The sequence below is a fragment of the Heptranchias perlo genome, chromosome 28 (assembly GCF_035084215.1).
Source record: "Heptranchias perlo isolate sHepPer1 chromosome 28, sHepPer1.hap1, whole genome shotgun sequence".
Classification (NCBI taxonomy): domain Eukaryota; kingdom Metazoa; phylum Chordata; class Chondrichthyes; order Hexanchiformes; family Hexanchidae; genus Heptranchias; species Heptranchias perlo.
In genome coordinates, this window is record NC_090352.1 from 22,875,506 (window position 1) to 22,902,635 (window position 27,130).

The window sequence follows — 27,130 nt, forward strand, 5'->3', positions numbered from 1 at the left end:
GCTGTAGGAGTTAAGGGAATCATGGGATACTGGAACCTGTCCATCTAGCAGTCAGCTGAAGTACTTTTCAGCTGTGATGGCTTGGGTTGACATTCCCAGCATGGACTGCCCAGAGATACATTGAGGCAGAGAGTGTAGAAAGGGAGAATTAGATCAATATTTGAAACAGCGGATGATTGAGAGGTATTAGTTTCATGGGCCCGCCCAGATGAACTGCACAGCTTCTTTTTTTGACCCTATACTTTTTAATGTACCTATACAAGTAAAAAGACAGCTAATGTTAGGAACTATGTTGTGCAGTAACTTAGCACACTGACTTTTCACCAATGGCATATGGGTTTAAATCTCTTACTGACTAACTAGATGAATGTTTCCTTTTTTAGTTGTAAAGGTTCGACTGGAAATGACTTGAGTAGTCTCAAACTAGTTCCTAGTGACCACAGACCCACAGCTTCAACTGCTCATAAAGCTCAGTGCTTTCTTTTAATAAAAACATAAGATTTGGATGCCTAATCCAAGACCAGGTGTAAGACGACTTTCCTTGGTACAACTCTAGAAGAAAAATGTAGTGGCACTGCCTTTCATCTCAACAAACATTGTACTTTGGACAGAAACCCCATCATAAGAGGAAATAACATTGTAAGACCAAGATAGGTTTTTAAAGATAGCTGTGATATTAGTTTTTTTGTTGGATCGAAAGGCAGGAAGAGATTGTAAAGTGAATCTAGACTATAGTGATTCACTTCAACTAGAGATAAGATGGATGGCTTGTCTCGAAGATAAAATCTGGCTTTGATTTTCTGTTTCCCACTGTGTCTACAAAGTAATCTAATTTATCTTCAAAGGGCTAGGCAGTTGGGAACATGTATATAACCTCGGAACCTCAGGCTATTGAATAATGCATAACTACTTCATGTATATATAATTGATATATATATATATATATATATATATATATCATTGATGTGTGTATCTATATATAAGTATATATATGTCCTAGGGTTTTAGTGCAACATGCAACTAATGCACACAACCTGTGAAATTCCTCTGCACAATTCAACTAAATTAGTCCAAATATCATTGCTGTTCACATTGCATGATACAATGCTGCTTCTGATCAAATCAAAGTGAATAATAACACTTTGATCCTGAGAGCTGTGCATCAATCACTCTATGGATCCCCAATGCTGGGGGGAAAATAAAAAGTGAAACCGTGAACTGATAGTAAATAACTTTAACTTTGAATGGATCACAATGAATAACTGAGGATCATTAAAGCTAGTTTTTATTGCTGGTTTAGAAATCCAGGTTTTCTATGGTGTTTTTTCAATATTTAGTGTCAAAAAATAGATATTCAGGGGTAAACAATGAACCCTCAAAACCCAGATATGTATTGGGAGAAAATTAGTTGTTATTTGGAACATTGCTAAAACTCAATAAAACAAGATTGGTTCTAAAATCGTAATCTAGAGCAGCAGAAACTGTTAACAATAACTGAAAGATAACTCCAGTGAAACAATATACTGCATTCAAAATAGAAAATCCTTGAAACACTCAGCAGGTCAGGCAGTATCTGTGGAGAGAGAGGAAGATAGTGTTAACGTTTCAAGCCTTATGACCCTCTGATGAAGAGATGTACAGGGTCTATGGAGGATAACTGAAATGTTAACCTTACCTTGCTCTCTGCAAAGATGCTGCCCAACCTGCTGAGTGTTTCCAAAATTTTCTGTTTTTATTCCAGATTTCCAGCATCTGGAGTATTTTGCTTCTTTCGCTCAAAACATTTATGTTCCATTGTTCACAGATAACTCTCCAAAGTAACCCCTCTTTAGGGCAAAAGATTTGTTTTCCCCAACATCTAAAGCTAAGAAAACCAAAGCTGTGAACGATTTATCTGTGATAGACAAGAGACAGTTCTGAGATACAAACTGGCAATCAATTATTTGGCAAACCTTTGCTCTATCAGACTTCATCACAGGAACAGGAGTAGGCCATTCAGCCCCTCGAGCCTGCACTGTCATTCAATTAAATCATGGCTGATCAGGTGCTATGCCCCCATAAATTTATTCCCATTTGGTGTATTTACTGTACCTATTGAAAAATCTCAAAATGTTCAGCTAAATTTCTTATTAAAAATATATATTTTTAAAATTCTATTATTCCATGTATTCATGTCACCACATGCCATGTTTAGCAGTATACTCCAAGCTGTGCTTAAATGCATTGGATCCATCAGCATTTTTCCTATAAATGCTGAATTAAAATATAAGACATGGTAAAAGTCATCTAACTGCTGAACTCACCTCAAGTCTTGATTCCCTTGAAAGAATTTGGAGCTGAATGTAGGATCCCAAGATGTGGAGTCTCATGTTAATGACATCATCACACACACCTCAGGACTCCATTTTCAGTGTGAAGACCGAGGAGAATTTGTAATTTTCAAGGTCAAAACCATGAGAGAATCTGTTTTTACTGATCTAGCATCCCAAAATGATCTGTGAATTTAGAAATCTGTAAAAAGTGACTTTAATGATCCCTCAAAATAACCCATTCTGGAGTGTCTTCCAAGGCAATAAAGCATCTTGATGACGTTAGCTTTTCAAACTTTGCTCTATGTTTATGATGTGCTGCTGCCTTGGAACACATTGCAGATTATGTGCTACCATATATAACATCTATATTAATTCTTAACCCTGAACCCATAGATTAAACTCCAGTAAACGTGCAGTGATTACATGCTGGTTTAATCCTTCAGAGAGGTGTCATCATACATCAACTTCATGAAGCATCCTTGTTATCAATATTCACCATGAAAGCACCTGATTTAAAGAAAAGTGAAAAAAATAGAACAATATCCTTGGGAACGTCAAACTAAATATTAAGAATAATAATGGACACCTTTTCATTAGGATTCAGGTGACAGTTATAAACTATTCAGTATTTTCCCTGAGGATTTATGATGACATCTGAACCTTCAATGTTATTACAACCTGGTAATTACTCATGCGTATCTGTTAGTCTCTAAATCAATGTCATTATATGCACGGTTAGAAACTGCCTTATGCTTTATGCATAGATAATAACTATAGCCCCGATTTTAACTCAGGGAGGGAATCAAGTGGACACGGGCCGAGGTGAACGGCAAACTACGGTCTTCAATTTTAACCAGCCGAGGTGAGTGGCAAGCTACACTCACCTTGGCAGCAAGAGGCCCGGGTGATTTTAACTCCCGGGCCTCATCTATGTCCCCGATCGGTTACCTGCCAGAGATTCCGCCGGTGGGATCCAAAGGAATGGTCCCTGGCCTCAGGTAAGTCGCAGGGAGGGGTTTTCAGTAGGGTCTTGTGATCATGAGGGGGAGGCCTGAACTTTTCTTGGGGGGCCTGGAGGAGCATTCCAGGCCCCACAAGGAAAGAGAAAAAAAAAGTTTTAAAAACTTACCTCTTTGGGCCTCTTCTGGCCCCGACTCTTCTTCCTGCTCTCTGCACCTGGCGGGAAAGCCACAATGGCTTCCCCGTTCAGGCTGCTGGTTAAAATAGCAGTTGGGTCTGATGATGTTTTCAGGCCCGACCACATATTTAAAGTAGTGTCCCGCTGATTTCCAGCAGGCGTCCTTCCCGCCCACTCAGAAGAGCAGGTTAAAATTGAAGACTGCGGAAAGGGAGTGTTCAGCAGGTAAGTCTCCCAGGCGATTTTAACTACCCGCCCACAAGGCTTCCGTCGAGCGAACAAGCAAGCAATTACCTTTAGACAGCAGAGGTCCGTAGCATCGACCGCGTTCTATGGCTTCGTTCTAAGCATTAGAGAGTTCCACTGGATCATTACTGATCTGATCGAGCCAGATTAACTGAGGACAACCCCATGGTCGCCTCCAATCCTGAGCAGGTCGGTGTCCCTTCCTGATCTCGATTCTGATTTTCAGTGTGTAAAGTCTGTCTCCAAGCCTGGCGACGGAGGAGGATTGGAGGACTGCTAACGTCATACCGTTGTTTAAAAAGGGAGCGAGGGATAGACCGAGTAATTACAGGCCAGTCAGTCTAACCTTGATGGTGGGTAAATCATTGGAATCAATTCTGAGGGACAGGATAAACCATCACTTAGAAAAGCACGAAGTAATCAAGGACAGTCAGCATGGATTTGTTAAGGGAAGGTCGTATCTGACTAACTTGATTGAATTTTTTGAAGAGGTAACAAGGAGGGTCGATGGTAGTGCATTTGATGTAGTCTACATGGATTTTAGCAAGGCTTTTGACAAGGTTCCACTTGGCAGACTGGTCAAAAAAGTGCAAGCCCATGGGATCCAAGGGAGAGTGGCAAGTTGGATCCAAAATTGGCTCAGTGGCAGGAAGCCAAGGGTAATGGTCGATGGGTGTTTTTGTGACTGGAAGGCTGTTTCCAGTGGAGTTCCGCAGGGCTCAGTGCTAGGTCCCCTGCTTTTTGTGATATATATTAATGATATGAACTTAAATGTAGGGGGCATGATTAAGAAGTTTGCAGATGATACAAAAATTGGCTGTGTGGTTGACAGTGAGGAGGAAAGCTGTAGACTACAGGAAAATATCAACGGACTGGTCAGGTGGGCAGAAAAGTGGCAAATGGAATTCAATCCAGAGAAGTGTGAGGTAATGCATTTGGCGAGGTCAAACGAGGCAAGGGAGTACACAATAAATGGGAGGATACTGAAAAGTGTAGAGGAAGTGAGGGACCTTGGAGTGCATGTCCATAGATCCCTGAAGGTAGCAGGACAGTAGATAAGGTGTTTAAGAATACTTTCCTTTATTAGTCGAGGCATAGAATATAAGGGCAGGGAGGTTATGCTGGAACTGTATAAAACACTGGTTAGGCCACAGCTTAAGTACTGTGTATACAGTTCTGGTCACCACATTACAAGGATGTAATTGCACTAGAGAGGATACAGAGAAGATTTACGAGGATGTTGCCAGGGCTGGAGAATTTTAGCTATGAGGAAAGATTGGATAGGCTGGGGTTGTTCTCTTTGGAACAGAGGAGGCTGAGGGGTGATTTAATTGAGGTGTACAAAATTATTAGGGGCCTAGATAGAGTGGATAGGAAGGACCTATTTCCCTTAGCAGAGAGGTCAATAACCAGGGGGCATAGATTTAAAGTAATTGGTAGAAGGATTAGAGGGGAGCTGAGGAAAAAATGTTTCACCCAGAGGGTAGGAGGGGTCTGGAACTCACTGCCTGAAAGGGTGGTAGAGGCAGAAACCCTCAACTCATTTAAAAAGTACCTGGATTTGCACCTGAAGTGCCGTGACCTACAAGGCTACGGACCAAGTGCTGGAAAGTGGGATTAGGCTGGGTGGCTCATTTTCGGCCAGCGCGGACACGGGCCGAATGGCCTCCTTCTGTGCCGTAAATTTTCTATGATTCTATGACAATGACCAAATTTTGCCCAAAGGGTGGGTGGGATTAAAAACACTCCTTATGATCAAGAATATCAGAGAACAAATTTGGAGTCGGAGACTGTAACCACGGAGTTAACTGATAATGAAAATGGTTTGTAGGAGAATATCCCTTCTGGCCTTGGCATACAGATTATTAAAAATAACCTTGAAGAAACAGTTCAATAATGTTATTGGTGTAGTACATTTCTTAGTTTAATTGTAACAAGTTTAGAAAGTTCTTATTAGCAGAAGTTATTTGATAGCTACACAGGATTAAGCCAGTTATTATATTAGGGTTTCCCAATGTGGGCACATGAGTTTCATGGGGAGAGGTAATAAATACTAATGAAACCCACCATTTCACTGGGCACTGCCATTGTGGAGTGCCAGGAAGTAGTAGTTGATGCAGGATCAGTCATTTAATTAACACTGTCATAGTGAGGCATGAATAACTACAACTATACAGGTATGCAAGCTGCAGTAGCTGATGCAGGATCATACCTTTACTATGTTTTTGTGAAGACAGTGGCTAGAAGACGGGATATACACCATTAAATCCTTCCACACTTGGGGCAGGACTTACAGCACCACAAGCCACTATTCACTTTTGGCAGTGTTATCAACCAATGATGGTAACTGGCTTTGCCATTCTCAATGGCCAATCTGGACATTTGATGCTGGATGCCCCCAGCTATCGCGGTAAAAATTAATTTAATAGTCAATTAATTTAACAATCTCTGCACCTGAATGGATTGGCCTGAGATGCACCTAATATTGGGCCTCAGACCTCATTCTCATTAAATAGGCGAGCTGCGGGCACCTAATGGGCGTCCCCAAGCAACTCGCTGGGGAAGAGGCCTTGAAATTCGGACGTCACAGCGGCCACCCTCATGTAAGTCCTTAAAGGGGACCAGGAGGGGGGCAATCGTGAGAGGAGGGTGATGGAGAGGTGCGATCAGGGGATGGTGGTGGTCGGAAAGGGCAATCAGGGAGGGGAGCGGTGACCGGGAGGGGAGACGATTGGGGAGGGCAGCGGTTGCCGGGTTTGGGGGGACTGGTGGCGGTCGGGATTGGGGAGACTGGTGGCAATGATAGTGGGTGGTTGAGATCACGATTGGGGGGGGAGGTGGTCGAGGATGCGATCAGAGTTGGGGGGATGGGGAGATGAACAGTGGCTAACAGCAGCCTGCAGTTTGAATGTGGAGCCGGGGGAAGCACTCCTGCATAATGTATAGCTCTCCAAGGGAAATGGAGGTGTCCCTATTGGCAAAGATTACATTCACACTGCCAATATGGGGCACAAATTCACAAGTGTGATAATCAATGTATGAAACCTAGTGTTATATCTCCTGATGTGGGATATGGCTACATGGAGAACAATAATTACACATTAGGAACCTGTTATTACATTTGGTTTCCTTATTGTGGGTTTGAATACGTGGAGAGTGGTAATTCACACAGGAGGAAACCTGCTATTACATGTGGCTTTCCCTGGAGTAGGCTGTAAACCTGTAGAGAATGGTAATTATTCAGACTGAAACCTGCTATTATGTTTGGCTCTCCCATTGCGCCTATGAATACATGGGGATCAGTAGTTGCACTGGATGAAACCTACTATTTGGCTCTTTCATTGTGGGGTTTGAGGACATGGGTAGTGATAATTACACTGGAAGAAACCTGCTGTTACGTTTGGCTCTCCCAATATTTGCTATGGGTGCACGGAGATCGTAGTTAATACAGGATGAAAACTGGCATTACCACCTTTCATCTCAAACACCTTTATACATTGAATGGAGTTGTGTTTTAAAATAGTATATCATTTGTTTTTGTTCCATCTCCAATAGGTTTGCTTAATTGGTGACTGTGTTGGAGGAATTCTGGGGTTTGATGCCTTGTGTTACAGTGCACATACAACAGGTGAAAGCCAGAACAGCAGCAGGAGGGGGAGTATTGGTAGTATACAGGTACCAGAACATTTACAGGTATATTGCATTAAATACTGACTAGACTTGAAAATTTCAACTGACCCAGCACAGAGAATGCAAATGATGGACAATAGGTTCAAATTCCTTGGATAATAAAATTGATCTTATTGACATTCTACTCATGCTTGTGCTCAGCATGAAGAATAAATGTTCTCTTCTTTTTGAAAGAGTTCCTTACCAATGCTGATATTAACCATTTTGACGACAATAGTAGTGTCTTTGCTCCTTATCAATATGAACAAAATGTTGATCTTTACACTGAAGGAATAGTAGATATTTGTCTAATTTTGAAGATTTTCTATCTGTAACTTTAGACAGATTCATGTTCTGCAAAGAAACGCAATGAGAAAAGGATTCTAGGATTCTTGTATTCTGTTTGCTAATTACTTTTTTTATTCTACAAAAGGATAACACACTTTTAACAGATGAACCTGGATCCGACTTCAGCTCCAGCAAACGACTTAGCAAAAGCAACATTGACATCTCAGGGATTGATGAGGAGGAACCAAGGAAACAATTGCCAAGGAAACAGAGTGACTCTTCTACCTATGACTGTGACACCATAACACAGCATCAGGCTTTTCTGTCAAGGTAGCAGTGACAGAGGTGGCAAACCAGAATTGAAAAAAATTGTTGGGGAAAGGGATGGTGATATTTGGTACTTATTCCACAAGCCATGAAAAGCAATTTATAAGTGGTGGTTTTAAATGTATTTATTTCAGGGCCATGTTTTTAAATTATGAAATGGTTTGGTCGCTTGGAATATTCATTCATATCATCCACATCAATGTTTCTTCTCTCCTGTCGTGAGCCAATGACTCATGGTGGCATATCATTCTCTCTGCTTCTACAGCCTTCCAATATCTTGCCCAGTTGGCCATTCTTTATGTCTGAATTTAGATGGTGAGGGTTGGCTGGCTACTCTAAGACAGAAGGCATCACAATTTGGTCTGTTCCTGTCTTTGGCCAACATTTCTAAGCACATTACAGCAGAACTCGCTTGATACCAATCAAGCGCGAGAACTTTAGGTGATTTTCCCTGTCATAGCCCAGTGATTTTGACAACTCCTCCCAGCCCTGCAACATCTACCACGGAGAAGAAGAGCAACAATCTCATGGGAACATTATCATCTCCAAGTTCCCCATGTATGTCACACACCATCCTGATGTGGACATATATTGTCTTTCCTTTATCGCCGCTGGGCCAATATCCTCGAATTTCCTACATAACATTATCATTGAAGCCCCATCACCACAAAGACTGCAGCAGTTCAAGAAGAAGGCCCACCACCACCTTCTTAGGGCAACAAGGGATGGGCAATAAATGCTGGCCTTGTCAGTGTTGGCCATGTCCAATGAACAAATATATTAAAAAATTAGGTCAATTTAAGCACTTCCATCACTGCCATGCAGAGCTGAAGAGTTGATCTAGCAATCTTCTTGATCTTTATGTTTCCATATCACTGAAACAGAAGCTCCATAATGCATTCTTAATTGCTCCCTTAGTCCTATTCATCCTATCCCCTACCTCAGTAATTTTCCCCCTTTTCTAGGGTATCTGCTTCTCTTCAACCAACTGCCAGAGGGATGTGGAAGAGCAATTTGTGTTGACTTATTCTTTGGTCTTCTCCCTCTTTAGGAAGTATATCAGGGTAGAAATTCTTATGCATCGCATTCGTTTATTGGGAGTAAAACGTGCGTAGAACCCACCAATTTAGCAGTGGGAACGCTTGTGCCCAATCTGTGCAGGCGATGTCCCAGTCAGGGGCCTAAAACAGGTGTAATGCGCCTTGAATATGTTAATTAGGGGCCTAACGCCTGTTGAAAGAACCCTTGGTGAAATTAGTCAATGATGAGCAGGGTAGGCCTCTGCTCCACTAACTCCACAGGCATCACAATCGCCACCCCCTCCACCCCCCACCAACTCTTCCCCAGCCTGAACTAACTCTCACTCCCAGGACTTACATGAGAGTCGCTGCCAGCAAGGCAGGAGGCCCGAAATTGAATTATTCTCTCAGCCAAGCTGCCTGAGGAGGTGCGACCAGCACTGGTAACTCACCCTGATAATATTAATAAGGCCCAAGAACCAACTTCCATTGACCCATGGGCCTCTTGGTTCGGGCGTGCACTGCTTTTGTACCCGAAAACAGGCCCAGAATAATTTCTACCCCATTATTTCTACACAATGCCTGTCCCAGCCACCCAGAGATCATGAACTCATTACATGGCAAATTGTAGACAGGAATCCTTCTCCCACCACTCTGGTTTGTTGTGCTGTATCACTCAGTCTGTTCTATTATTTTTAGTAATCATCAATGAATTGGAGCATGCTTTGAGTTAACTACAAAACTGGACTAATGACTACAGGAGAATCCAGTTATTAAGAAGCTAAAAGTACCCATTCACAAGGCAGCAGCATGTACTTCAGGATGTTTAGGTGGGAATCCTCTAAGTCCTGCGGCCAAGACAGAAAGTGATCACCCTGGAAATCTGAACGCACAGCCTTGATGAAATGCCTCAACTTATCTTAACGCTTTCTAGATCCTGCGTTATGGCATATAATAACAGTCTCTTAATGATTGAACACAATCTTTGGAGTACCTCAATGTGCACCTTACCATTCGGAAGATTTCATGCATCTTTTCTCTATTAAGCAATTCAAAGTAACAAACAGAACTCTAGTGAGTCATCCCAGTCATAATATTAATGTGGTAAGACAGAGTTTATCATCAACTCTAACATGATCTTTTCTAACTAGAGAAGCTTGAAGTCCTTGTATAACATTGAGAATATGTGAATGAGATTTAAGAGCAAGAATAATGAAAGAACAATTATTATAAACATGATATAAAGTGGAATTTTAAATGTCAGTGTCAAATTCCATTGAGATATCCCTTTCCATAAGCCTATATTGAAATCCATCAAACATTAAAATTACATTAGCTCTTGTAGTGTTTTCACTATTGACAATTTTTCAATATTAAAATGACAGTTTAGGAGTATAATTTAACAGCCAGATGATTTATAAAATACTTCCCTCAAATATCGCCTTATATATTCATAACATTCATAAATGGAATCCATTGAAAGAACCACAAGTCCTTTTTATATATTTTAAATTTCAAAAGACACAATTTATCATACCGTGGCATTATATAGAAAATTAAAAATATATCATTTGTATGAAATACTATAATTTCTCCCTAATCATCCTTTTTAAACTACAATTGAATGAAATATCTGTAGTCTGCTTAATAAAATTGATGAACTTATAATATTTATACCTCAGCTTTTTTATTAACACCTACTGCAACTGGACTTTAATTAAACATTGAAGGGCTGAGAATCCACAGTAGAGGATGTTACATAAGAAATAGGAGCAGGAGTAGGCCAATCGGCCCCTCGAGCCTGCTCCGCCATTCAATAAGATCATGGCTGATCTGATCCTAACCTCAAATTTAAATTCATGTCCAATTTCCTGCCCGCTCCCCGTAACCCCTAATTCCCTTTACTTCTAGGAAACTGTCTATTTCTGTTTTAAATTTATTTAATGATGTAGCTTCCACAGCTTCCTGGGGCAGCAAATTCCACAGACCTACTACCCTCTGAGTGAAGAAGTTTCTCCTCATCTCAGTTTTGAAAGAGCAGCCCCTTATGTTGGGATACACCCACCCAGAACCTCAGACACTGATCCGCCAAAATTTGTAGGGTCAAAAGGAGGTCCCTTCATTTGTCTATCACTGGCGGGCTGTCCATACCACTTGGGCACATCGAGTGGACCCACCTGTCGAGGAGGCCACAAGTTGTCGCACAACGTTGGCTAATAGGGCAGAGAATATCGCTCCCTTCCCCTACCCCCGCACCAAAAAAGAATTATAGATTGCCCACAGCAGCCCGATTTATAAGGGGACCACATTTAAATAAAAAAAACAACTTGCCTGTTCTTCGTGGCTCTAGACCACGATTCCAACCTAGACGCTCAGGTGGGACTCACATGACCTTTGGTGGCCTGATACACCTGGTCTCACCAGGCACACCCCCACCAATGAAGCACTGGGTTCCACTGAGGGCCTGGGATGTGGGAACTCCCAGCGTTGGGAATCCCTCTAGTGCTGATGGCCTTGTATGGGGTGGGCAGAGGTTCGGCCCCTTACAAAGCCCCATGGAAATCCAAATGTTAAGCTGGACCTTGGTATATCTGGGTCCCTGCCTAATTTCTGTCCCTTCCGGTGCACCCCTTCCAGAATTATGGCAGTTCACTGGAAGTCCTGTGGATTTTCAGCACCTGAATCACTAAGCACAACATTTATAGCACGGAAAGTCTAAAGCACCATAGCATATAAAATGATACCTTATAGTATGTTAGTTCGCAAGAGATATCTGACATGTATTGGAGTGATTATATTGAACATACAGAGCAATGAAAACATGAACACCTTAATTGAAAATATTGGAAAAGAGGACAATCATAAAAAGTGACTGACGCACTAATTAGAGGCTGTTACTTTGGGGAGATTTTCAACCTGCGCCCAATATTGCTAGTGTCTAACCTTCCCACTTCTCCCACTAATTCCTGTTCAAAGCCCCCCAATCAGGTTTCTGCCCTGCCCACAGTAGACTGGTCAAAATCACCAGTGACATTCTGTGTGACTGTAACCGCGACCATCTATCCATCCTTATCCTCTCCCACCTCTCCACTGCTTTCAACATCATCATCCACTCCATCCTTCTTGAACATTGCTTCTCCATTGTCAGCCTCTGTGGCACTGCTGTCTCCTAGTTCCATTATTACCTATCGCATTATTGACATTACATCACCTCAAATGGTTTCTCTTCCCATCTTTTTCCCCTCCTCTTTATCATTTCCAAGTCACCCCTCAATAACATCATCCAGCTGCATGGGCTCTACCTCACTGCCTCCTCCATTGACCTCCTGTCCGACATTGAGACTTGCATGAACCATAATTTTCTCCATCTTCATATTGGAAAACCAAAGCCAACTTCTTTGGCTCCCGCAAAGATCTGTGCCTCTCCAGCCTCAATTCCTTCAACTTCCCTGGCTAGCAAGCTAAACATAGAAGTATGGAAGTTTGATGTGCTGCTCAAATAGAAAACATTTCCTGCTTCAGCCACTACCTCCTGCCTTCTGCTGCTGAAACACTAGTCCGCACCTTTTACATAAAATTACATAGAATTTTACAACATAGAACCAGCCCATTCGGCCCAAAAGGTCTGTGCCAGTGTTTGTGCTCCACATGAGTCTTTATCACCTCATGGCTGGATTTCTCTAATGCTCTTGTTGCTGGTCTCCCATATCCACCCACCATAAAATGCAAACCTCGTCTTCATGAGGGTTTCTACACCCATCAGCCTGGTCCTTGCTGGATTTCACTAGCTCCAGATAATCGACTCATCTTCACCTTAAAATCATTCCTTGAGCTTGCTCCACCTCTGTCTCTGCAGCTCCTCCAGCCCTATTTGTCAGCCCAGAACTCTTCCACCTGCAGCCTCTTTTGCATCCCCCCTTCCACTCTACTCTCAGTGATAGAACCTTCTGCTATCTTGACTTTTATAACTCTCTTCCTCACTGCCTCTGCCTTGCTACTTCTCGCCTTTAAGAGCCTCCTAAAATCTACCTCTTAAACCATAAGTTCAGCCACTTCCACTATACCTTCTTCTACTGTAGGCTGACATCTGTTCTTACCTCTGTTTAGCGCAGTGGAACAATTTCACTATGTTAAAGATGCTAAATGCAAGTTGGTGTTGTGGTAATTCTTCTTGTCTTAGTTTGTATAATCTTTTGACAGCACTATTGATTGCCTTAATCTTGTCTTAGGTGTTTGACTATTATAAATTTGTTATTCTTACAATATTGAATTTCTGCTTTACATAGCCTGATGCTGTCCTCGTTTTCTTTAATAATACTTTTGCTGGATGCATTGCATTATGTAGCTAATTAAAAGTTTCAATAAAATCCGTCATCTATGAGGAAGTACAGAAAGTGAAATTAAAATAAACCAGTTTTAATTTAAAATGTTTCCCATAAGATGGTGGCATTGGTTTTAATAAAGATACATTTTTTTTAACAGAATTCACTCCAGTGCATTAAACGATGACCCTGATTTACAAAGGACAAGTAGCACCAATTTATTAGATGGAAACCCAGGAAGATTTGAATTTGATGTCTCTGACCTCTTCCTCTTTGGTTCCCCATTGGGCTTGGTTCTGGCCATGAGGTGGACAGTACTTCCTTCAGTAGATGGTAAGACCTTGAAGACCTTGTAGTCAATATCAAGACATCCATTAAAATATAGCCCAACTGAGGACTGAGGGAAACATATACAAACTGCAAATTGCACTGTGGAATCAGTGATTGCTCAGCATGCACGCTGTGTAGATCGGAGCACAGTCATTGTTTTTATTCAAATAATTCCTAAATTAATTATTTGGAGTTGTACTGGATTTGTCTTGATAGTTTACAGTGGTTTTCTTTCAGTGTAATGATTAATTTTGCATAATTGTATCCATTCATCTGGTAATAATGTAAAAATAAATCATGTTGCTGAAAACAGTGTCCAAATAAGCATTCATTTTCTTTTAGGGATTGGAGCATATAAATGTTTGCCACCAGCTATTAACTCCAAAAAGTCTGTCTGTGGATTAAAGGCTTCAGTACCTTATCCTGCATATGCAGACACTGTTAGTTTAGGGTGTCCTAGAATCTCTGTAGAGGGGCATTCAATTCTCAAACAGAAACAGTGATTTTGAAAGCCAGTTTTGACTATTTGAGTTATCAGTTTGGGTGGTTTGCAAGTTCCTAGCTGGATATTTCAGTGTAGGACTGCCCGTAACTCTCCATCTTGTGAAGATGGAGGAACACAAGCAGGAACAGTTTCCCCCCCCACCATCGCTCCCCACCCCCACCCCTCCTCACACCCAACCCGTTCCATTGTAGGGATCTTGCTGTTCCTATTCTACCTCCTCTGAGGGTGACAGAGATTGTGGAAACGTAAAGAGTCCAAAATCGACTTATTTTTAAAAATTTAGCTCAATGTTTCCCCTTCACAACACAATAAAAACCAGTGCTATTTTTAATATAGATCCTACTTTAACATAAACTGTTAAATAGCCTATGGAATGCAAAATATAAATCTAAATTTTCTGAGTTCACGCCACTATCTAGGCACTTCACCTGGCACCAATACACATCAGAAAATCACAAGTGATCATTTTCCAATATGTGTTTATGGCGGGCAAAGTACCTCATTGCCGACAGGACTCAGAAAATCTACTTCATGTGAATTCTTTTTATTCAATACATTTCAAACCAGCAGCTATTCCGTATATTGATGAACTCTCCACAGTGAATCAGTATTGAAAGGGTGATACACTCCAAAAAAAAACAGTCTTTGTTTTTGATAAGAGTGCATAGGGACGTAATGAGATTGACCTGTTGTAATTGTACAGCCCTGCATTAATGTGCAGCCATGCACAATACTCTGTGCTCCTCTGTCTAATTCACTTTCCTTCATTTTCATTTTCCATTTTCAGTTGTCACGCTACATTTCTTTGACTGTGACTGTGCGATTTACATTAAAATGATTTCTATTTTTACTCTTGAATGAAAAGTTGCGATCCTCAATACGTGTTCCCAGGCAGTGTTCCAAAGATTCAATGACACTGAAGCGAATGGTCATTATTGCTTGCTTTTGTTTTTTCACGCCTCTCTTTCTTCTAACAGTGGCTCAGCTGCGGCCTGCTTGCACGCAGGTGTACAGCCTCTTCCACTCGGCTGACCCCTCTGCCTCTCGGCTGGAACCACTGCTGGAGAAAAAGTTCCACCTCTTGGCTCCATTCTCTGTTCCACGGTACCAGCGATACCCTTTGGGAGATGGGAATTCTGCTCTTCTAGGTATGTTGTTCACAGTGTATCGGATGGAGGTGGGGGTTGGAGGGGGGTGGAAAACCATTCAGAATCTGATTCTTGCAATTCTGCTAGCAGTTGGAGGCTTTAAATAGTTCAACGAGCTTTCTTAATTTACTTAGAAGTGTTGGGTACCTAGGTTGTTTTGAATATGTTTCAACTTACAATATTCAATAACAGAAAATTATTTTTTAAAATATTCTTGCAAATTTAATACAGGGTGAATTATACTCAGTTGGCTTGTGTTGATCCAAATCTCTCTGACCTAAATATTTTGAATGTGTGAATGTTTTAGACACATCTGTCAGACTTCAACTTTAACCAGAGTCTAAAAACCACCGCCCTAAGGCAGTTAAGTGTCAGCTTTGCTCAGTTTTAAGTATTGTCATCTCCGAGTCAGAAATTTGTGGGTTTAAGCTCCTCTCCAAGACTTGAGTGCACCATGGGCTGGGACTTCAGTACAGTATTGAGGGAGTGCTGCACTGTCAGAGGTGCCATCTTTCAGATGAGATGTTAAACCGAGGCTCTGTCTGTAAGTTTAGATGGACATGAAAACTTCCAGGACTCTAAAAAAGAGCACTTACAAAAATAAAAATTAGAAATTTATTTGCCCTTTTTTTTGAATGGCCTCCAGCGGTCCCTTTAAGGACCATTGATTAGGCCGCTGAAACCCTGGTACAAGTAAGTAGGGCGTGCATGGCATGAGAATTGCATCCAGGTAGGCCTTGGGCAGCAGTGGGGCAGCCGAGGTGCCCCCGCCCCCCAATCTTCAACCGAGGGGCGCCTGTTTTTCAGGCAAGAAGTTGATAATTGTCCCCACGTTTGCTTTTGGTGGTTGAAGAAAATGGCTTCTTAATATATTTCTTATTAGCTGGCTTATCCTGTTTGAATTTTGTGGACGCGGAGGTTTGAAATGGGCTGTTGTTTTGCACTGTCGCCTTATTGGATGTTAAATTCTAAATCAGAAGACTAACATCTGTTTATGTCAGCAGCATGACGGATATGCAAATTATTAGTAACATGGATATAACCTTTCTATATGCTTCCCCCCCTCCAACCCCTGAAGGTCCATGGTACATGCCTATGTAGCTCACAAAAGCATGGACAACCCTGCTTTAGGATACTTAGCAACCAAGAGTGAGATGAGGCTTTCATTCCTTGTGACTGGCTAGATTTGAACCAAGATGGTAAACTGAAAGGAAAATGCAGTTCTTTTAAAGATGTTGCCACCAGGACTACTTTGTATGGAAAGGACATTTCTCGGTGGGTGACAAAATCCCCCAAAATTCTTCAACAGCGAACTTACCGCTGAGGTCTCGTTACATGTCAGACATCAGTCAGAATGATTTTCTGGCGATTTCTATTTGTCTTTTCAATTGTTAGTGTTCCATTATTGTAATTAAATATACAGGTGGCTGGAAGTGTGTTATAAGCCGGTAACACAAAGTGAGGGATTCATCCTTTGCCTGCTGCCGAGGAGTAATATTAGTTTTTGCTCCAGTATCGCAGTATGTTAGCCGTAATCTTCAAAATAAAATGATTGGCCTGTGGAACACAACATTGCCTGGAGCAGCCTGTGGTCTAAAGGTCATGGTCAAGGTCATAAGTAGAAGGTTATCTGCTGGAGCACAGAACGGGCATTGCAAAGAGAGTGGATTGTGAACCGAATGGGAACTTGAGAATTTGGTGAGAGTGGGAATTAGGTGTAGAGGGGGAAGGAGATGCTATTTTCTTTTTTTAAAAAGCGAACAAAAAAACAAAACAGACTAAAAAGTAATTATTTATAAATAAATATAGCCTAAGATATGGCAGAGCAGATTGTGCATCTGGACTGTAGTATGTGGGAGTTTGTGGACATTGAGAATGTGCCGAGCGAACAAATCTGCAGTAGGTGTCTCTGCCTCGAATCTCTCCAGCTCAGAGTAATTGAGTTCGAGTGTGAGTTGGAGACACTCCAACACATAAGGGAGGGGAAGGAGTATCTGGACACTTTGCTCCAGACCTTGGTCACACCACATAGAGAGGTACAGGATCAGAGCGGGGTTGGTGTGACCGATAGTGTGCAGAGTAAGGGGAACCAGGTGAGATAGAGGACGAGCATCCGCAGAAACTGATCCTATCCAACAGGTATAATGTACTTTCTACCTGTGAGGATAAGGATAAAGACTATTGGGAGGACAGCCAGAATGCTCGCCGTGGCACCCTGGAGCAGGAGGCTGTCCAAAGGGAGGAGGATCAGGCAAAGTGTGATGTGATAGTTGTCGGGGATTTAATAATTAGGGGGACAGATACAATACTTTGTGAGCAGGTCCAAGAATCCCACATGGTATGTTGCCTACCTGGTGCCAGGGTGAGGGACAATGTTCCCTCTAATTTTTTTCGGCCATGTGTGGAATGAATTTGGGTTTGTGCACCGATATAAAACTGTGTGTGCCACCATAAAAAATGATCACAATTTTGAATAAAAGATGTTATTAGAAAACATTATTGAGGGTATATAACAAACAGAACAAATGTACAACATAATGGATAATTATAACAAGGCAGGCTGTCGGATTTTTAATTAAACAAAACTGATGATAGAAATTTCAGAAGTAAACACTGCCACCAAAGGAAAGGGGACATCCTAATTGAGACCCAGAGTCTGTAGATGACAGGCCAGATGATGGAGAAGAGGGTGACTGTCTCTGGTTCAGATGTTTTTCTCTTCTGTCTCTCCCTCTCTTCCAGTATTTATATATTTTGTCCAGATTTACTTCCTTACCACTTGACAGATGAGATTTGATCCACGTAAGCATATCAAGGTGATTTTCTTTCAAACTGTTTCGTGGTTTTGTTTTTATATTATTCACAAGGCTGAAGCCACAATCACAATCAGCACTTGAAGCTTGAAATAAGAAATTATCCACTTTGGTAGGAAGAATAGAAAAGCAGAATATTTTTTAAAAGGTGAGAGACTGAAAAATGTTGGTATTCAGAGGGATTTAGGTGTCCTTGTACATGAATCACAGAAAGTTAACATGCAGGTACAACAAGCAATTAGGAAGACAAATATGTTACCCTTTATTGCAGGGAGGTAGGAGTATAAGAGCAAGGACATTTTGCTGCAATTATATAGGGCTCTAGTGAGACCACACCTGTACCATGTACAGTTTTGATCTCTCTACCTAAGGAAGGATATACTTGCCTAAGAGGGGGTGCACCGAAGGATTGATTCCTGGGATGAGAGGGTTGTGCTATGAGAAGAGATTGAGTAGAATGGGGCTATATTCTCTGGAGTTTAGAAGAATGAGAGGTGATCTCATTGAAACATATAAAATTCTTCGGGCTTGATAGGGTAGATGCTGAGAGGCTGTTTCCCCTGGCTGGAGAGTCTAGAACTAGGGCTCGTAATCTCAAGATAAGGGGTCGGCCATTTAGGACTGATATGAGGAAAAATTTCTTCATTCAGAGGATTGTGAATATTTGGAATTCTCTACCCCAAAGGGCTGTGGATGTGCAGTCATTGAGTATCATGGGGAAAACTCGCCAGTGGCTGGAGTCATAACTAGCACAAAGGAAGATGGTAGTGGTTGTTGGAGGCCAATCATCTCAGCCCCAGGACATTGCTGCAGGAGTTCCTCAGGGCAGTGTCCTAGGCCCAACCATCTTCATCTGCTTCATTAATGACCTTCCCTCATCATAAGGTCAGAAATGGGGATGTTCGCTGATGATTGCACAGTGTCCAGTTCCATTCGCAACCCCTCAGATAATGAAGCAGTCCGTGCCTGCATGCAGCAAGACCTGGACAACATCCAGGCTTGGGCTCATAAGTGGCAAGAAACATTTGCGCCAGACAAGCGCCAGGCAATGACCATCTCCAACAAGAGAGAATCTAACCACCTCCCCTTGACATTCAACGACATTACCATCACCGAATCCCCCACCATCAACATCCTGGGGGTCACCATTGACCAGAAACTTAACTGGACCAGCCACAAAAATACTGTGGCTACAAGAGCAGGTCAGAGGTTGGGTATTCTGACTCACCTCCTGAAACCCAAAGCCTTTCCACCATCTACAAGGCACAAGTCAGGAGTGTGATGGAATACTCTCCACTTGCCTGGATGAGTGCAGCTCCAACAACACTCAGGAAGCTCGACACCATCCAGGACAAAGCAACCTGCTTGATTGGCACCTCATCCACCACTCTAAACATTCACTCCCTTCACCACCGGCGCACAGTGGCTGCAGTGTGTACCATCCACAGGATGCACTGCAGCAACTCGCCAAGGCTTCTTCGACAGCTTCTCTCAAACCCGCGACCTCTACCACCTCGGAGGACAAGGGCAGCAGGCACATGGGAACAACGCCACCTACACGTTCCCCTCCAAGTTACACACCATCCCGACTTGGAAATATATCGCCGTTCCTTCATCATCGCTGGATCAAAATCCTGGAACTCCCTACCTAACAGCACTGTGGGAGAACATTCATCACACGGACTGCAGCGGTTCAAGAAGGCGGCTCACCACCACCTTCTCAAGGGCAAATTAGGGATGGGCAATAAATGCTGGCCTTGCCAGCGATGCTTGCATCCCATGAACGAATAAAGAAAAATATCCAAGACTGAGATCGATAGATAAGTGCGATTAGGCTGGGTGGCTCATTTTCGTCCGGCACAGACACGATGGGCCGAATTGCCTCCTTCTATGCCGTAAATTTTCTACGATTCTATAATCTTCAGACACTAAGGGAATCAAGGGATATGGGGATAGGGTGGGAAAGTGGAATTGAGGTAGAAGATCAGCCATGATCTTATTGACTGGCGGAGTAGGCTCGAGGGGCCGTGTGGCCTACTCCTGCTCCTATTTCTTATGTTCTTATGTTCTTATGAGTCCTAAGTAATAAAACAGTATATAACTTACTGTAAATCAGTGGTCCTGATAATAATACATTCCCAACATCCCTATCGTTATTTAAAAATACTATTGCGGGAATCCTTAAAAAATACACTTGCTCCTTGAATGAAAGAAAGCAAAATCACTCAAATTGTTTAAGAAGGAGTATTAAAAAGGGATGTTGTACCTTTTATAGGGAGGTATTATTTGTTTGCAGAGAGTTGCACATGCCCTGTGAGCACTGCCCCTTTAATTAGCAGCTTTGCGGCAGCTGAAGGAGATGGGGGGGGGTGGGGGCGGTGGGAGGGGTTTCGGAGCCGGAACTAGGCCAACGAGCGCCTACCCTGGGCTATCGTTGTGGAGTGGATCGCAAATGAGCTTGTGGCTCTTTCTGTGGAAATACAGAGCGCAGCCTCTCTCAAACAGCTGAAATTGTTTAACGTTTTATTTGATTTTTTTAAAAATCAGACATGGAATTTTGCCATTATGTGCAGACTTGGACTCCTGGCTAGCATCGCCAATAAGGTATTGGTGAGACCGCACCTGAAATACTGCATACAGTTTTGGTGTCCATACTTAAGAAAAGACATACTTGCTCTCGAGGCAGTACAAAGAAGGTTCACTCGGTTAATCCCGGGGATGAGGGGGCGGACATATGAGGAGAGGTTGAGTAGATTGGGACTCGACTCATTGGAGTTCAGAAGAATGAGAGGCGATCTTATTGAAACATATAAGATTGTGAAGGGGCTTGATCGGGTGGATGTTCCCAAGGATGGGTGAAACTAGAACTAGGGGGCATAATCTTAGAATAAGGGGCTGCACTTTCAAAACTGAGATGAGGAGAAACTTCTTCACTCAGAGGGTAGTAGGTCTGTGGAATTTGCTGCCCCAGGAAGCTGTGGAAGCTACATCATTAAATAAATTTAAAACAGAAATAGACAGTTTCCTAGAAGTAAAGGGAATTAGGGGTTACGGGGAGCGGGCAGGAAATTGGACATGAATTTAAATTTGAGGTTAGGATCAGATCAGCCATGATCTTATTGAATGGCGGAGCAGGCTCGAGGGGCCGATTGGCCAACTCCTGCTCCTATTTCTTATGTTCTTATGTTCTTATGTCCCGCTGCGTAGCAGACACAATCCCTCCAAGTGCAGTCCGTCCTAGGTCGCCAAGGACTCTTTGCTCGATTTACATTGATTCCAACTCTTTTTTTTCAGGTTCTCACCGATGTTTGCAGCTGCCATTTTAACCTGTATATAATTCAGATTGTACGGAACTCCCCCCACACCCGGCCCCCTAACACCAACCACCACCTCCCCCTGCCCCTCTCCACAACCCACTTCCTTCCATCTGGGACTCGTCGGGACTGCATTTCGAATAAAATAATATCGCATCCCTCCGAATGGTAGAGGAATTTGTGTTTGTAGGAAAAAAGTAAAAAGAAAAGCTGCTCAATTAGATCAGAGAGGCTTCAGGTAAACCGTGCGTTAGGTCCCGAGGTTTAAAACGTCTGCAAAAGTCAAAAAAGATGTGTTGAGAGCAATAACAGAACACACAGGCACCTGGACAGTGCAGATGGAATGAGGAAGTGCGCGGCACACAACAGACTGCTGCATGGCCGCGCGCACACGCAGTTTAGAGGGAACAGTGGTGAGGGGCGTCTTGAACCGGCTTGAAAGGGTATTGGATTGGGAGCGGGAGGATCCAGTCGTTGTGGTCCATGTTGGGACCAATAACATAGGAAAGGGTGGGCAAGAGGTCCTGTTCAGAGAGTACCAGGAGCTAGAAGCTAAATTAAGAAAACAGGACCTCAAGGGTTATAATCTCTGAATTATTACCTGAGCCACGAGCAAGTTGGCGTAGGGGTAAGCAGTTTAGGGAGGTGAACACGTGGCTGAAGGAATGGTGTGGGAAAGAGGGGTTCCATTTCATGGGACATTGGCATCAGTACTGGGACAGGAAGGAGCTGTATCTTTGGGACGGGCTCCACCTGAACTGGGCTGGGACCAGGGTCCTAGCGGAAAGGATAAATAGGACGGTCACAAGGACTGTAAACTAATAAATGGGGGCAGAGGGCTTAGGTGGAGAAGGTAATATAAATAATAATTCTAAAACAAACGAAAAGGAAGAGAGTAGAGTGATAGTCAGAAATTAAAAGTTAGGTACTACAGCTAAAGGGAAAACTAAAAGATGTAAAGATATAAATTTAGAGAGAGAAATAAGAAATGTGTGAGAAAAAGAACATTAAAGCAGAAGGACAGGTAAGGGTGTGTGGCCCAAATAAGCATTCTTTATACAAACACATGGAGTATAAGGAACAAATTGAATGAATTGCAGGCGCAAATTCAACTTAGAGGGTACGACATGGTAGCCTTTACCGAGACATGGCTGCAAGACGGTCAGGACTGGGAACTGAATATACCATGGTAAGGATAGGGAAACTGGTAGAGGGGGAGGAGTAGCCTTAATGATTAAAGATGAAATTACTTCAATGATAAAAGAAGATATAATGGGCTCGATTTTACCGTCGGGTTTCCTGTGGGTTTCCAGCGGGGGGGCCCCGAAAATCCCGATATCCAGTCACGTGACCGGATCGCGCCACGATCCCGCCCACTTCCGGGTTCCCCGATGACGTACGGGGGTGCGTGCGTGGCCCCCGCTGGTGGGAATCCCGCAGGCAATTAAAGCCAGCGGGATGCCACTTGAGGTTATTTATTTTGCTTGTTCAGGTCATTAACTGACCTGATTAAGGGACTGTGTGTGATTTTGGGGAAACATGGGACTGTTTCACACACTGGGGGAAACAGTCCTAGTTGAACTGGACGTGTTGCAGCTGTCAGTCTGTGGCAGCTGCAAAGGTCCATTTGACAGGTGGGGGGGGGGGAGACCCTCACCCATTGCAGGAGGCCGCTCTGTCACTTGGGACAAAGTGTGGCCTCCACCACCCCCCTCCTGACGGTCAAAGTCACCAACCTGCACACTCACCCCGGGGTCCGGAGACATGTGCCTACCTTGCGGACCCCCTCAGATGTACACATTGCGGATGGGGGCCGTCGTAGCTGCAGTCATGACCCCCTCGGAGGGCGAACAGCATCACCAGCCACGCCGCCCACCTCTGACACGTGGAGCTCCACAACAGAGTGCTGTGACACATCCACCTGCACAGCAGGAGGGAGGGCTACCACAGAGAGAGACGCGTCGCAGAGGGCACTACCCTCGCCACAGGGTCCACAGACCGAGGCGCAGCTCCCCGGACCTCTCCGAGCAGCAGTGCACACGGAGGCGCAGATTCACTCGACATGTAGTCGTGGAGATCTGCAGGCTCTTTCATGCCGAGCTGCTCCTGGCTGGCCCCAGCACCATCTGCTTACCTGTCGCTGCCAAAGTCACCACTGCCCTCCACAACTTCTCCACCGCATCCTTCCAGGGTGCAGCCGGGTACACCGCCGATGTCTCTCAGTGGTCTGCGCAGAAGAGCCCTGCAAATACACCTGCACCTACTCTGCAGTAACACAATGGGTGGCATCAGCGGTGGGTCCTCATAGTGATACCAAGGAGCGGGCATTATTGCACAAAACAGACAGGATTCGCCGAGACATGGCAGTGGTGGTGCCAATATAATGTGTGATGTGAGTTGCTCTGAAATTCAATATAGGTAGCACCCATGGCAAACCCTCAGACACCCTTGTGCATCCCCTTCATGCTCACGACACGTTTGCCGTAAGCTGCCTACTGCACATATGTGATGCATGTCCTGTGGCTGCAGCACATGTAGTGGCAGGTTGAGTGAGGCTGGCCGTGAGAGAGATGCACGAGACGGTGAGTATGAGATAGAGCCATGAGATTGTATGAGGATTGGGTTGAGTGGTAGTGGCGGGATGAGTACTGGCGAGGTGAGTAGGTGCAGGTAAGATGAGGATGAGGTTTGAGTGGGTATGAGGGGTGATGTGACAGAGTTGTGTTGGCAGTGCTGAAGGAGATGTGGGTTGGGGGCAGTGATGTGGCAGACGGAGTGTAGGGGAAAGATTACGTGTAATCACTTTGGCTGACCTACTGAGGTCATTGGAGCACCTCCTGCACTGTATGCAGGTGGGCGATATGTTGATGGTGCAGGTGACCCCCTCTGCCACCTTGAGCCAGGCCTTGGTGGCAGAGGCAGGCCGCTTCCTCCCGCCCGCCGGGTGGAAGATCTCTGTCCTCCCCCTCCTCCTCACCCCATCTGATGATACCTGGGGTGAGGCATCATTAAACTGGGAGCAGCCTTCCCCCTGGGCTGCTCCATGCTGTAATTTGTCCCATTGGTTGCAGCATCTGTCAGTGGAGGACTGCCCCTTTAACTAGAGAGCCTCCAGCTGACAGATCGTACTGCGCATGCGCAGCCCGCCCGACGCGCAGACCAGCAGCGCGGAGCCCGGAGGAGCAGGTAAATTATTCCAATTAGTGGATTGCCTGCTACGATCGCGCGGGCAACCCACTAATTTCACCGGGCGCGGAGGCCACGCACCCGAAACCCAACCCGCCGGAAACCCACAGGCCTGCTAAAATCAGGCCCAATGAGAGGTAAGCAGGTAGTGGAGAATTTATGGGTAGAATTATGAAATAGAAAAGGATTTAAGACTGTAGTGGGAGCTGCGTATAGGCCCCCTGGTAACAGCTGTGAAGTGGCAGAATGTATAAATGCAGAGATTAGACAAGCATGTAGCAAAGGCAGAGTGGTTTTAATGGGGGATTTTAACTTTCATATTGATTGGGATAAGCAGATGAGCTCGTGTCAGAAAGGAAAGCGAATTTCTCGAGTGTATTCAGGACAGCTTTCTGCAACAATATGTCCTAGAATCAACAAGAGTGCAGGCCATATTAGATTTAATAATGAGTAATGAGCCAGATTTAATTAATAGCCTAATGGTGCGTGAACATTTATCTATTAGCAATCATAATATGATCAAGTTCAACGTTGTGTTTGAAAGGGAGAAACCCGTAACAGCTACTAAGATTCTAAATTTAGATAAGGCCGACTTCAACGGGATGAGACAGAGACTGTCCACAGTAAACTGAGCAAATCTGTTAATGGGTAAAACAACAGAAGATCAGTGGGAGGTCTTCAAAAAAGAATTTAATGCAGAACCAGTTCATACCCCTAAGAGGCAAAAGCACTACTTGTCAAAAAAAAAAGCCATGGGTGACAAAAGAGGTAAGGAACAATATAAAACTAAAAGAAAAAGCATACAAAAATGCAAAAATAGCACAGATCCTGGTGACTGGGAGAGATACAAAGAACAAAGGATGACAAAACAGATCGTAAGAGTTACAAAAAGGGAGTATGAAAAGAAACTTACAAGGGATATCAAAATCAACACAAAATTTTTTTTACAATTATATTAGGAGAAAGAGGGTGGTCAAGAGTAATGTGGGTCCCTTAAAAACTGATAATGGTGATATTGTAAATGAAAATAAGGAAATGGCAGACACGTTAAATAATTACTTTGCATCAGTAGTTACCATAGCGCATGCCTGACACCCCAAGGAAACTAATTTTGAATCAGGGACGGGGACTCGCCATAATTAATGTAAGCAAATTAACAGTAATGAAGAAAATAATGGCAGTAAAGAGTGACAAATCCCCAGGACCAAATGGTTTCCATCCCAGCGTTTTACAGGAAGTAGGTGAGAACATTGCAGAAGTCCTAACTATAATCTTCCAAAGTTCTCTCGATTCAGGAACTGTTCATTTACATTGGAAAATTGCACATGTCACTCTGCTATTTAAGAAAGGTGACAGAGGGAAACCAAGGAATTATAGACCAGTTAGCCTAACATCTGTTGTCGGGAAATTACTAGAGTCTATAATTAAGGATAGAGTGACTGAACACCTTGAAATTTTCAGCTAATCAAAGAGAGCCAGCATGGATTTATAAGGGTAGGTCATGCCTGACGAACTTAATTGAATTTTTTGAAGAGGTAACTAAAGTAGTGGACAGGGGAATGTCTATGGATGTTGTTTATATGGACTTCCAGTAGGCATTCAACAAAATAATTTTTTTTATTCATTCATGGGATATGGGCGCGCTGGCAAAGCCAGCATTTATTGCCCATCCCTAATTGCCCTTGAGAAGGTGGTGGCGAGCCACCTTCTTGAACTGCTACAGTCTGTGTGGTGAAGGTTCTCCCACAGTGCTGTTAAGTAGGGAATTCCAGGATTTTGATCCAGCGACGATGAAGGAACGGTGATATATATCCAAGTCAGGATGGTATGTGACTTGGAGGGGAACATGCAGGTGGTGTTGTTCCCATGTGCCTGCTGCCGTTGTCTTTCGCGGGTTTGGGAGTTGCTGTCGAAGAAGCATTGACGAGTTGCTGCAGTGCATCTTGTAGATGGTACACACTGCAGGCATTGTGCACCGGTGGTGGAGGGAGTGAATATTTAAGTTGGTGGATGAGGTGCCAATCAAGCGGGCTGCATTGTCCTGGATGGTGTCGAGCTTCTTGAGTGTTGTTGGAGCTGCACTCATCCAGGTAAGTAGAAAGTATTCCATCATGCTCCTGACTTGTGCCTTGTAGATGGTGAAAAGGCTTTGGGGAGTCAGGAGGTGAGTCACTTGCCGCAGAATGCCCCACCTCTGAGCTGCTCTTGCAGCCACAGTATTTATGTGGTTTATCCAGTTTAGTTTCTGGTCAATGGTGACCCCCAGGATGTTGATGGTGGGGGATTCGGTGATGGTAATGCCGTTGAATGTCAAGGGGAGGTGGTTAGACTCTCTCTTGTTGGAGCTGGTCATTGCCTGGCACTTGTCTGATGCGAATGTTACTTGCCACTTATGAGCCCAAGCCTGGATGTTGTCCAGGTCTTGCTGCATACTGGCACGGACTGCTTCATTATCTGAGGGGTTGTGAATGGAATTGAACACTGTGCAATCATCAGCGAACATCTCCATTTCT

At 43.6% G+C, this 27,130-nt stretch overlaps 1 protein-coding gene across 1 annotated transcript in view; it reads left to right on the plus strand.

The window, feature by feature from the left end:
• pitpnm3 (PITPNM family member 3) overlaps positions 1-27,130 on the plus strand; it is a 323,972-nt gene that overhangs the window by 229,861 nt on the left and 66,981 nt on the right. Inside the window, exons 11-14 of the mRNA XM_068007892.1 lie at positions 7,252-7,371; positions 7,799-7,983; positions 13,482-13,654; positions 15,134-15,304. Of these exons, the coding sequence (XP_067863993.1) occupies positions 7,252-7,371; positions 7,799-7,983; positions 13,482-13,654; positions 15,134-15,304 (649 nt within the window). The remainder of the gene's footprint in view (positions 1-7,251; positions 7,372-7,798; positions 7,984-13,481; positions 13,655-15,133; positions 15,305-27,130) is intronic.